Here is an 11,300-nt window from a genome sequence, read left to right as displayed (position 1 = left end):
GGGGGGGGGGGGGCCTGGGACTCAGATCTTGCCTGCACTGGCCCAAATCAGCAAGCGGGGGGGTGCTCCAGCAGCCTCCCAGGAAACTCTCTCCCCAGCCTGCCCATCTCCACTAGCTGACAATTGTCAGCACTGGCTGAAGAATTGGGGGGGGGAGGCAGACACCACCCCCCGCCGCCATGTGGCCCTCCACAATTATCCCTGCTGGGGTCTTGTGGAAAGCCAGGCCAGGCTCGCACAGCAAAGGGGCTCCCTTCCCCCACCCACCATCAAAACTTCTTGACAGTGGCAGAGACTGCTGCATGTGGAGCTGCAGTGGGGAGCGGGGGGGTGGGGGAGAGGGAAGAGCCCCCTGCCTCGCAGGCCTGACCCAGCTATCCCTGCTGGGGTCCTGGGGGGAACTGGGCTGGGCCCACAAGGTGGGCAGGGGGCTCTGTTTCCCTCCTCCCCCAGCTCCAGGCATGGCAGTCTCTGTCACCGTCGAGTTGCTCACATGGCAGCTTGACAGGGGTAGCTGGGGTGGTGCACACAAGGTGAGGGGGCTCCCTTCCCCCCACTCCCCAGCCCAGCGGTGCAGGGAGGAGAGAGGTTTTGTGTCTCCTCTCTGTGACAGCCCCAGGGGTGGGGCAGAGCCAGCGCTCACCTGGGCAAGCACCAGCCGATCCCTGCAAAGCCGCAGGGCATGCAGAAGGAATTGCCCAATGTGAACCCTTGCAGGGTCTGATATAGTATCAGACAAGGGTTAAATTTTCATGCAATCAGCCATTTTAAAAGTGCTTTGCAGCTGTGAATGTTTTTTGTGTTATGGTTACAGAGCACTTTCAGGGGCCTCATTGTGTGAAAAACGTAACTTCTGCACACACCAAGAAAGGAGCAATGGGATGAATTGAAGGGTTAGCAGCCGAGTTGCAGCTCAGGTCAGCAGAAATTAAAACACAGCACTTCTTGGTAAAGGAATAAAATCTGTGAATGTTTGTTTGATTTTTAAAACAAATCTCTTTTGAGCATGTCCCTGGCAACTAGGTTCATATTCTCCCAAGAAAATCAACTCTTGAACAAGCATGCTCATAGATGCATCACATGTAACATGGATGCCGTAGCTGGGTTTTTGGTTGTAGCTGTGTTGGTCTAAGGACGCAGGCGGGCAAGGTTCTTCGAGTAGATGTGATATTGTTTATTAGACCAACTGAGTCATTGGAAAACAGTTCTTAGCAAGCTTTCAGGCTCAGTCCCCTTTCTTTGGGCATAGGGAGTCTCCGCTGGTCTCTGCTGAAGCTGATCCCAGGTAAAACCAGCAAAGACTCCCCATGCCTGAAGAAGGCTGACTATGCCCAAAAGCTTGCTCAGAACTTTTTGCCAACTACTCAGTTGGTCTAACAAACGATATCACATTGACTCAAAGAGCTTTGCCTACCTATGAATGTCGTAGAGCATTCACAGAAGGCAAATTTAGAATCTCTAACTTGCAACTCTCTACACAGGAAAGGAAAGAGATGCCTCCCACTGACTTCTTCCAAGGCTGCTACAGACAGAGCTTGCAACAGGGACTATTTGACACACAATTTCAGCCAACGTGTTTATTTTATGACAAACACGAACAGTACCATTTTCCAGCTCTCTCAATGCTGCCTTCCACTGGTCCCTGGAAGAAGAGCTGCAGCTGATCCCACGTAAGACCAGACATCCTGATAGGAGGAGGAGGTGTCTTACAGATGGTGCCTCTTCTATAACTTCTCCAGCTATGGAGGTTGTCTGTCCTCAAATCACTTACTCAGTTCCAGTAGCATAACTAGAGGGGATGAGCAAGGAACCAGCCCCAGGCTCCAACTTAGGAGGGGGGCACAAAAATAGCAGCCTCTACCACCTGGTACCACCTGATACCAGCCTGGTATCACCACAACCGCTGTTGGCTTGGCCGCCGTCCCATAAGCCGCCACTGCCCAGGACACAAAGTTACCCAGCTATGCCTCTGCTCAGTTCAAATCACTGGGGTCACAGATTTGAGTATCAATGCCTAAAAAAAATTTACTCTCCTCTGATGACCGCTTATGTGCTATTGAGTTTTGCAGCTTAAAGCATTTTCCTAGGTGATAGGTGCACCTGCACTAAAACATGCCCTCTGCCAGAGTACCAGAACTGAATGAATTATCAAAGCTTCACCCCCTTTTGAGAGGAGCTGCTCTAACCCCAGAGGCAGGCAGATCAGCAAGGAGGTGTGGGAAAGTTTGCACTGCCCCTGCCCAAAATGCCTCTGTTCACTGAATAAGCAGAAGACTTCTGACTCCAGAGACATTGTTCTCACACTTTTTACCAATATTAAATTAATTTACTACAAGGTTTAAAGAATGTGGCAGGAACATGTGTTGAGCCAATTTGCAATTACATAAGGCACTTAACTCCATTTATTCCAACATGTCTCTAATCCGCAGGGAAAGCTTTCTATCAGGGTGAAGGAAAAAACCAAGCCTGCAAAAGGATTCATTGCTACAGAGACTACAAGCCTGTGGATTTACTGGGAGAAGGGATTTTCTGTGTGTAGAAGGCACTGCCCTAATTATTCTGAGACCGAAGTGAAAACGATCACACGGGACTATCTCCACAAGACCGGGCCAGTAAGATCAATGGTCCACCCATCAATGTGGGCTCTCACCTGGGTGTCTTGGCAGGGTCTGAAGGCAACTTTTTACATGTGGACAACCAAGGCCACTTTCAGGCTGAGAAGATCAAACCCCAATCCAACACAGTTCCTGGGGCCAGCCCCAAAGGGCAGGAAGGTGCAGGGGTCCACCGTGTCTCTGCTCTCTTTACTGAACCTGGATCCAAAGAGAGAAATGAAGAAAGATGCTAATTCTTCGTATCTTCTCCTAAACTTTTGCTCCATCTCAGTCTCTGGCTTCATTTCTCCAGGTCTTACTTGACAGCGAAATCTGAACAGGGATTGTTTCTTAACTAGAATTGGAAAATTAAATTTTATTTCCTACATGCCTTTGCCCTTCTGCTGATGATTTGCATGGCATCGTGCCAATCACCCAATGGCTCTTGTTTTAATATCTAGCCATAAACCCCCCAGTGTTTCAGCTGCTGGGAGCTGGTCTCACTGTCATTTTCTTCAATACAGTTAATTAAATTCCATGCACAGTTTATGGATGTAGATCATAAAACTCCCTGCACGGTAATGTTGGGACGAGATGTCAGACGATGATAAACGCCTCATTTAAACGTTGTAATCACACTTTCCCCACTATTGTTGCTGTTTCCACTCACAGGCTTCAGGATGAAGCCAGCAACTGTGTTTCTTTCCCCTTCCTGGCCCTTACCTCTCAGGCCTGAACTCCTCGGGCTCTGGCCAGAGCTGGGATCATGATGCAGCATGTAGGCTTGGATCATGGTGACAGTCCCTTTTGGCAAGGTCGCTCCATTTGTCACAATGGTTTTCTTGCAGGCTGTCTCCAGCCACCCAGATGGGGGGAAGAGTTTGATTGATTCATTCACCACCATATCAAGATACTCCATCTGCACGACAGCCTTGTAGGTGGATATGGCCTTGGGAGAGTATGGCAGAGGGGAATGGATTTTCAGGTCCAGAGGAAGCTCTCTCAGGGTTCACCTTGCTGCCTATAGGGACAGTGGCTACCTCAAATAGATCTGCATGTTGCAGTGTGTTGTGACCCAGAGGCAGTAGTTTTGAGCCCAACTTCCTTAAACGCTGCACTTTAACCTACCCAGGGTTGGAGCAGAAGCTGTGAGCGAAGCAATCCTGCTGGTACACAGATACCAAAAACCTCCTCCTTTCTTACCTTGTTGGGAAGAGCAGCATCGATCTCTTCCTGCAGTTGCTGCTGCACAGCAGGGTGAGTTGCCAAGTTAGAGGAGAGGAATTTGAGGGTGGTCTCATAACCAGCAAAAGCAAAGATGAAGGCCTGTACCAAAACTTCAGTGTCACTCAGGGCCGGAGACAGGCGCACACCCACAGAGAAAGGGGGAAACCTGAAGACTGCAGTAGGTCACCAACAAGGCACAGTGTCCTAGGACCTTTGCAGGTCTCTGCCCAGATCAAAGGAGAGTTCAGGCCTCAATTCAATGCAGTTTCCGTGTTGGCTGTGTAATTTCAACAGCAGAACGTCCCCCAGAATCCAACACATATCCAACATGATGGCAAAGAGTGGGTCCGACACTGGTGTGAATCTGGAGCGACACCATTCAGATCAACCAAGTCACCCCGCTGTGCATGGGAACAGAACCAGGCCCAGTGCGAGGCTCTGCTGTAGTACAGCAGTCTCGAGGATGTGTTAACTGCAAGCCTAAGAAACTACACTGCTGCTCTGCGGTGGAGCGTAAAGCATGAGAACATAATAGAGATACCTACAGGTGGGCAGATGCCCGAGACATCCTTTATGCTGCAAAGCAAGCTGTAGGCTTCTAGGTGTCATGAGTGGCACGACTCGGCTTGTAAAGTGCTATGCACGTGGCCGGCTCTCCCACGTAATAATAAATGAGATAACACTTACATGGCCATTGTGCCAGAGAAGCCATCAGAGGGTAACCCCACAGTACCAGACACTGTATTGACACATAGGCAGACACCATCCCGGTCAAAACATTTCAGTTTAAGACAAGAAATAACAGGTAGGGAAGAGAGGCAAAGTAAAGTATATACAGGATATGCCCAGGTGGGTTTGCACAGCTTGTTTTCTACAGTCTGACAATACAACGAAGAAGCACATATGAACCTTTCCTGAGGGTCCTTTGCCTCTCTCATATGCCTGGCTAGGGGCCCAAGTCCTTTGCCCGAACTCTTGAAAGGAATTTGCAAGGCATTTACCCATTAGGTGGGCTATGCTGCTTTATGCGCATACCTCGTTTCCAGCCTGGTATTTCACGAGTGCAGAGGATTCTGCTTCTCCTGCCACCAGCCAGGAATACAGATGTTCAGCCCCTGGAAAAATCCAGTTCCAATTCCCCGTTCTCTTCTTTTGGGGAAAATCCAGACCACACCTCCCAGTTCCACAAGACCCAGAATTAGCTGGCAGTTTCTGTTCACCCTGACACTAATCCATCCCCTTTCCCAGATCTTGCAAAGGGCACTGAAGCTAGCTGCTGGGAGGAGAAGGGACCTACAGTCTTATATGGATATGAATGCTACTCCTCTTTAGGTTTGGAGCTGTCATCTGGGCTCTGAGAGTCAATCATGAGCTGCAAGAAATCTACTCAGTCCCAGAGACAGAAAGATAGAGGCAGAGGTGTGAAAGCTGATCAGACAGGTTCAGCACCAGTATGGACTGCATTCCCGGCTTACAAAGAGGACAAAAATCCATTGGCCCTGAACCAGAGTCTCTCACTAGATTCTCTGAATATTAATGACTGTTACTTCTACATATACAAGCATTACACTGAGAGCAGGGGCAGCAATTTATAAGACTTGTTCTACCTTATTTCCTTTGGAAAGATATAACAACTCCAACAACATGCAATTCCTGTGTGTTCATAGATTTCATAGACATTAGGGGCTGGAAGGGACCTCCTGAGCAAGAACACCCTGTAGATCAGCCCCTAATGCACCATGCTAAAGGGCTGAGAGCTTAGGTGTATGGGAGCCTCGTATCTACTAACACAAGCAACAGGCTAAAGAATTTGTACTAGAGGAACCTCTTGATTCGGGCTATAAAAGGATCCTTTGGATTGTCCATGGAGTCGATGTTCACAGTGAGTGACGTGCTGGTTGCAATTATTTTGCACGTGACGGGGTGGGCAATTATTTCAGGTGGAGGGCTGCTTACTGAGTTTTGGCAAGCCATCGAGGGCCATATGACAGGCAGCCAGGCAGATAAATATTAATTTTCTAAATTTTTTAGGGGCCCTGTGGGCTGGAAAGAAAGGCCTGGCAGGCTGCATCCAGCCCTCGGGCTGCATTTTGCCCACCCCGATGTAGGCTCCAAAGATGCTGAGGAGAGAGGGGAGAACAGGCCTGGCAGGAGCTCACTGGCACGGTATTTATGCAGCTCTCTCAGGCAGAGAGACTTTTCCCCTGTGAATGGACTCACTACCTGCAAACGCCTGACTCCTTGGTTGTGACTCCTTACACCGCTTAGGTCCCATCTCCTCAGTTCCTTCCAGATCTAAACTCCCTTCAGTCCACATCGTGACACTTTCCAAGTCCATCACACTGCACAGTAGGATGGATACAGCTGAACTGCAATTCAGACTGGCAACAATTGTGCACTGATTTCCACCAGCACAGCCAAGGAAACACCTCTCATCTCTACAAGGCACTGGGGAGTTGACCCCAACTGTGGCATCCATGTCTGTGGTTTGTTGGGATTTTGGGATGGCCTTGATTTTCTCCCTTTCCAAAAAAATCCCCCCAACAGCTCATCAGGGAACAAAACCAGAGTCATCCTAGTCAAATTCTGGCCTGGCCTGAGCAGGGGAGAGAGAAGTGAACACCTTACAGACAACACGTAGTATCTGTGTGGGGGCCTGGCTCATGTTGTGGAAGCCTCTGAACAGCCATAAGCATGTAAAACATGCCCACATCACGGTTTTGCCGAGTGGAACTGCAAACTCTGCAACTTGGCGGTGTGTCCAGGGCTGCCAAAACTACTCCAGACAATTGGCTTACACACCTCCGAGACTCATTCCCCACCCACGTAATGGGCACAGTCCTGCTGCCCCTGGGGACTCGCTTCTTCATGTCCATGGACTCCTCATTAGCCACTTTCTTCTGCACCATTTTCATTAATGTCTCTGCATAGCAATTAATGATGGGTAATATCTGAAATGCAAAATGAAGCAGAAGGCGCTGCAGACTCCTTCCCGTCCATTAAGCAGGGGCACACACTGCCAGGCGCTTTGGCATTGCTGTCTGCTAATTATCAGCTAATAGCCACAACTGTCTGCCTTGAGGAGCGGGGAGGAGCATCAGTGCAGGGCTTCAGATCAGCCCAGTGTCCTATCGCTCTTTCTGAAGACAGGTCTGCAAGAAGATGACTCAGATCAACAACGGGCTCCAGGGAAATGAGCTTCCAGGCCTCAGCGTGTAAACCCATCACTCAATTGACTGTCCGCCGCGAATGCCCCGCCGAGAAGGAGAACGGGGGAGATCGCCATCACCTAATGTGGCAAGCCATCACATGGCGGGAGAGTAGGCATGAATGGGAGCCTCGATAGACACACTCCTGGCAAACAGGCCCCACTGTCTTTTAAGGCTGGAACCACTCGTTTTACCCACTTTCGCCTCCTGCTGGTGAATGTCAGAAAGACCGCAGTGCAAATCCTCTTCCCCTGCTCATCTCTAGCTCTTGTAATGGCACAGCCCAGGACACCGTTGAGACCAAAGTCCTAAATAGGAAGAATACAGTAAGGGCACCCGGTTAAACAGGGCACTCCCTTGGGACTTCAAGCAATCTGGTGACCCTGAAAATGGATCGCGGACACTGGTCTTTCAGCCGCTATAAATGTAGAAGCAGAGGCTGAGCATGGTTGAAGAATGCACAAGTCTACAGTACTTTCAAACTGGGGCTGCCATACAGCAGCTTCCCTTGTAGACGGGTAAAGTGAGGCATAGGGCACTCAGAGATCACAGAGTGCATCTGCCAATGGTATGTTCAGAGGCTGCACTAGGAGAAACTTTGCCTTTCTCGTACATGGGCACTCTCTCAGATCTCATGGGACAGCTCAGACACCTACCCTGCGATTGGTAAAGAGGCCACGAGAGTCTTTCACCAGGATGGCTTTGATGATCGCTGTGTCCACAATAGCTGTCATGGGCTGCCTGCCATCGTAAGTCCTGGGCAAAAGACAAACTCACACTTAGTCCTTTGCTTGCTGTTATGCAGAGCAGGTGCGCCTTGATTTGGTTATCAATAAATATGCATGCGTACCTGATACCGCGTACATGCCCAGACTTAAACAGCATCACACCCCTCTTGCAAAAGTGGTGTCAGAGATCAGAAGCTGACACTGTTTTTATTATACGTTGAACAGGAGATATGGGGTGGAGGGATGGCGCTGACATCTGGGCATATCCAGCAAATGCCTCCATTATTGAGAACCGAGTTTGCCAAGCAGGGTGTATTTTAGCAGGAGGCATACTGATTATCATTGCATTGATTCACCGTGTTTGCGCTGTCCAAGCACTCTTTGTTTCTGTCATTGCTACCTGGTGATAATACAGCTAGTCAGATTAGTCTAAATGTGGGGTAAATGGATTTCTCTGCACGGTGCCTCAGACAAACAGCGAGAGGGGAAAAATGACCTCTGAATCAGTGTTTCAGCTGAGGTTGGCTGAAGAACATTAAAAACTAAGGGCTGAGCTGAAGGGCAGGGGAGGCTGGCACCAGGGGTGGGGGCTTCAGGCTTCACAAGTCTCTCTTAAAAACATTTTGGGTTTCATTAGCTATCTTAGAACAGCAGCGACTCCCCACGCCTGAGGGAGGGTGCTTGTGCTTGTGTCCGAAAGCTTGCAAAGAACTTTCCAGCCTTACATGCAACAATCCCCCTGCTGTCTAAGGCTCCCAGGGGCAACTTGAGAGGAGACCCTGCGTTCCTACCAGCACAAAGCCGGCATTGTGCCTGAGGCAGAGAGCCAGGTTGGAAGGTAGCTTCTGCCCTGAGGGGCTGAGGGATGAGATAAAAGTCTATCCAGCCAATGCTGGATCTTCCAGCCTACCTGGACCTCACCCTGAGCCTGGCTCCTTTGCAACCCAGCAGTCAGGATTGCTATTGGGGGGCTATTAGGCTGTCGAAGGAGTAATGCCTCCCCTGACTGGGAGAGCTCACCTGGAGCGGAGACAATATGTCTGGGCCACACTGATCTGATATGCGATTGCCTCCAGGTGTAAGGGTTGGGGAAGCCCCTTGTGAGAAACCCGGTGCTGAGGCAGAAGGCAGAGCACCCAGGTGGGGCAGTTTCTGCCTCCATTCAGTGCTCTCAGGGCAGCTCTCGGGGCTGCCCAGACTTGTGCTCCTGTTGCCACAGTTTTCTGGGGCATGGCAGAGCTGCAAAATTCAAAAGAAGCTGGACTGCTGTCTTTCTGCTCTTCCCCTGTCCTGGAAAGCCCCCTGCAATTGCAGGGAAGCTGGGAGCAATGCCAGGATGGGGCCTTGGTTGGAGACAGAGAAGCTATGCTCAGCAACCATCCCTTGGAAAGGGCATCGATGCATCTGTTTGGGGGTTCCCTGCGCGCACCCTGAACTGGGAGTTTTATTCAGTGTGAAACACCCCTATATTTTGCCGTACTTCTCAAAGCACTTCTGGTCAAACTCCCTGCAAGACCTCCTCTTGTGCGCACACAGGGCGTGCGGGAGGATCTTCACGTGAGAGGGAAGAGGAGCAGGGTGGACATGGGTCAGAGGGGGAGCTGGGAGGCAGAGATGATTTGGGCTGGAGGTTGCAGAGCCAGGGAGCGGCTGTAGCATGCAGAACTGTTCGGCCCCAATTCCTATCCCTCTGCATCCATGAAAAGGAGAGAGGAGAGATAGAGGGAAGCGGGGCTGCAGCCAGAATCCCTGCAGCAGAGAGCCAGACATCCATGGCAATTTTGCAACCAGCTAGGAGTTGCCACAGAGCCCGGATGTGTGTTTCCTCCAGCTGGGACTTTCCCCTGTTGAAGCACTTTCAAGCATGTTCACTTGGAAACATTTCAAAAGTAATTTTGTTTGCACCCACACACTCTCCCTCCCAGGATGCCAGGTTACTGAAAAGCCATTATCATCCAAACCAACTCACAGCACGAAGAATTAGCAGAGCATACATTTTTTTGTCACTCACTTTCTGGTATTCAAGATGCATCCTGATGAATGGCAGAGGTGTTGGCTCGGGAATGCACAGCTTCTTAAAGAGCCAGTATGGCCAGATCCTGTAGCTGCCAGGTAACCAGAGGGCCAGTTAATGAATTGCAGGGCTTTCATGTGTAGGTTTGCACATACTGCCCCACTCTTATGGCTATAATAGGACATAAGATGCTTAATGGTCATGTATTATAGCCTTTACTGACATCTGTTTGGCCAGAGTCTGGCTAAGAAAAGAGGCAAAGGAAATGAACAGGCAAGAAAACATCATAAGGGAGAAGAGTTGAAAAGGCAAGAGAAAGAGAGGTGAAGAGACATCAGCTCAGGGTTAAAGTCAAGTAGTGGTTTTATACCAACTAAATCTATGTTTAGGGCAGATAGAGTTTGCGCAGGTGATTAAAAATAGGCATTTCGGCTTGGCAATAGGCAAGGTACTCTCAATAGCTCAGTTAGACAGAGGTCATATGCATATTACTGGTAAAATAACGTACTAAGTACGTCTAGAGTTTTCAGCAGTTGGAACCAGGAAACTGAGCTAAGCCAGGAAAGCAGGTATAAAAAATATAAAAATATAAAAATCTGAGAATACTGAGTATAAGAATCACCTCAAAAGCTTCACTCTTCAGACTTGGACCACATTCCTTGCTGAATAGCCCATCCAGTCTACATGTTCATTAATGCACTGTAGTTACTGCGCATTAAGTTGAGTACTTGGATAACCAATGCGCTGTAACTCACACTACTGCGCAGTAACACCAGCACACAGGGTTTTTGTGATACTAACTGCGCAGTAGCGTATTAACACAGGTGTTGCCCAGCACGCTACTGAGCAGTGCTATTAGGCTACTGCACAGTTAGCCTCTCATGTAGACGCACCCTTTGAAACTTAATTTTTACACCTAGGTAAAATTGCTACTCATACTTACTTAAACTTATTCTCTTGAGTACATAGTTTTGGTGGAGCTCTGCAGACATCTGTATGCTCAGATCTCCTTCCGGGCCCCTGCTCCAGGCACCCAAGCTGAGCATGCTGGCCTGGGTAACGGTGGGAGCTGGCCTCCAGCCTGAGACTGGTCATTGCTTAGGCTATGTCTTAATAAAAGGGTTGGCTGGCAGTGTGGACACTAGTACACTGAGCCCAGTGAAGCGTGCCCAGCAGGGACACCATTTACCCAGCAAGTTGCACTCCTGCCAGTGCAGCTCACGCCAGCTCCCCATAGCAACACAAACAGCAGCGGCAGCAGTGCCGTTGGCCTGGATAACTGTATTGAAAATGGGCTTCGGCTGGCACAACTCCACTGGATAACCCCCGCCTCCCTGAGACAGCAAAGGCATCTAGTGAGACAGCCTTAGTCCAAGTGGAAAGCATGCTACCCGGAGTGCTTTTCCCTTGCACAGAGTGCCCCACTCTGAGAGTGGGTTTCAGTCCTATTTGGCCCATTTGGGGGCTGGGGGCAAAGCTCAGATCTTAGCTTCGTTGTCTGATACAGGTAAGAGACATCGGCTCCTAC

The 11,300-nt window shown here is 49.7% G+C and overlaps 1 protein-coding gene across 1 annotated transcript in view; it reads right to left on the bottom strand.

Moving 5' to 3' along the window:
• Window positions 1–8,566, bottom strand: part of LOC109294316 (cytochrome P450 3A1-like) — a 52,355-nt gene extending 43,789 nt beyond the window's left edge. The window contains exons 1-7 of the mRNA XM_019512616.1: window positions 8,550–8,566; window positions 7,687–7,786; window positions 7,225–7,338; window positions 6,684–6,772; window positions 5,920–5,941; window positions 3,798–3,920; window positions 3,318–3,543 (exon numbers count right to left, since the gene is read on the bottom strand). Of these exons, the coding sequence (XP_019368161.1) occupies window positions 3,318–3,543; window positions 3,798–3,920; window positions 5,920–5,941; window positions 6,684–6,772; window positions 7,225–7,338; window positions 7,687–7,786; window positions 8,550–8,566 (691 nt within the window). The remainder of the gene's footprint in view (window positions 1–3,317; window positions 3,544–3,797; window positions 3,921–5,919; window positions 5,942–6,683; window positions 6,773–7,224; window positions 7,339–7,686; window positions 7,787–8,549) is intronic.
• Window positions 8,567–11,300: the final 2,734 nt, after the last annotated feature.

Source organism: Gavialis gangeticus, unplaced genomic scaffold, assembly GCF_001723915.1.
Source record: "Gavialis gangeticus isolate Ggan-Ray unplaced genomic scaffold, GavGan_comp1, whole genome shotgun sequence".
Classification (NCBI taxonomy): Eukaryota; Metazoa; Chordata; order Crocodylia; family Gavialidae; genus Gavialis; species Gavialis gangeticus.
The sequence above is the reverse complement of the archived record's forward strand: the minus strand, read 5'-3'. Positions and strand labels throughout refer to the sequence as shown.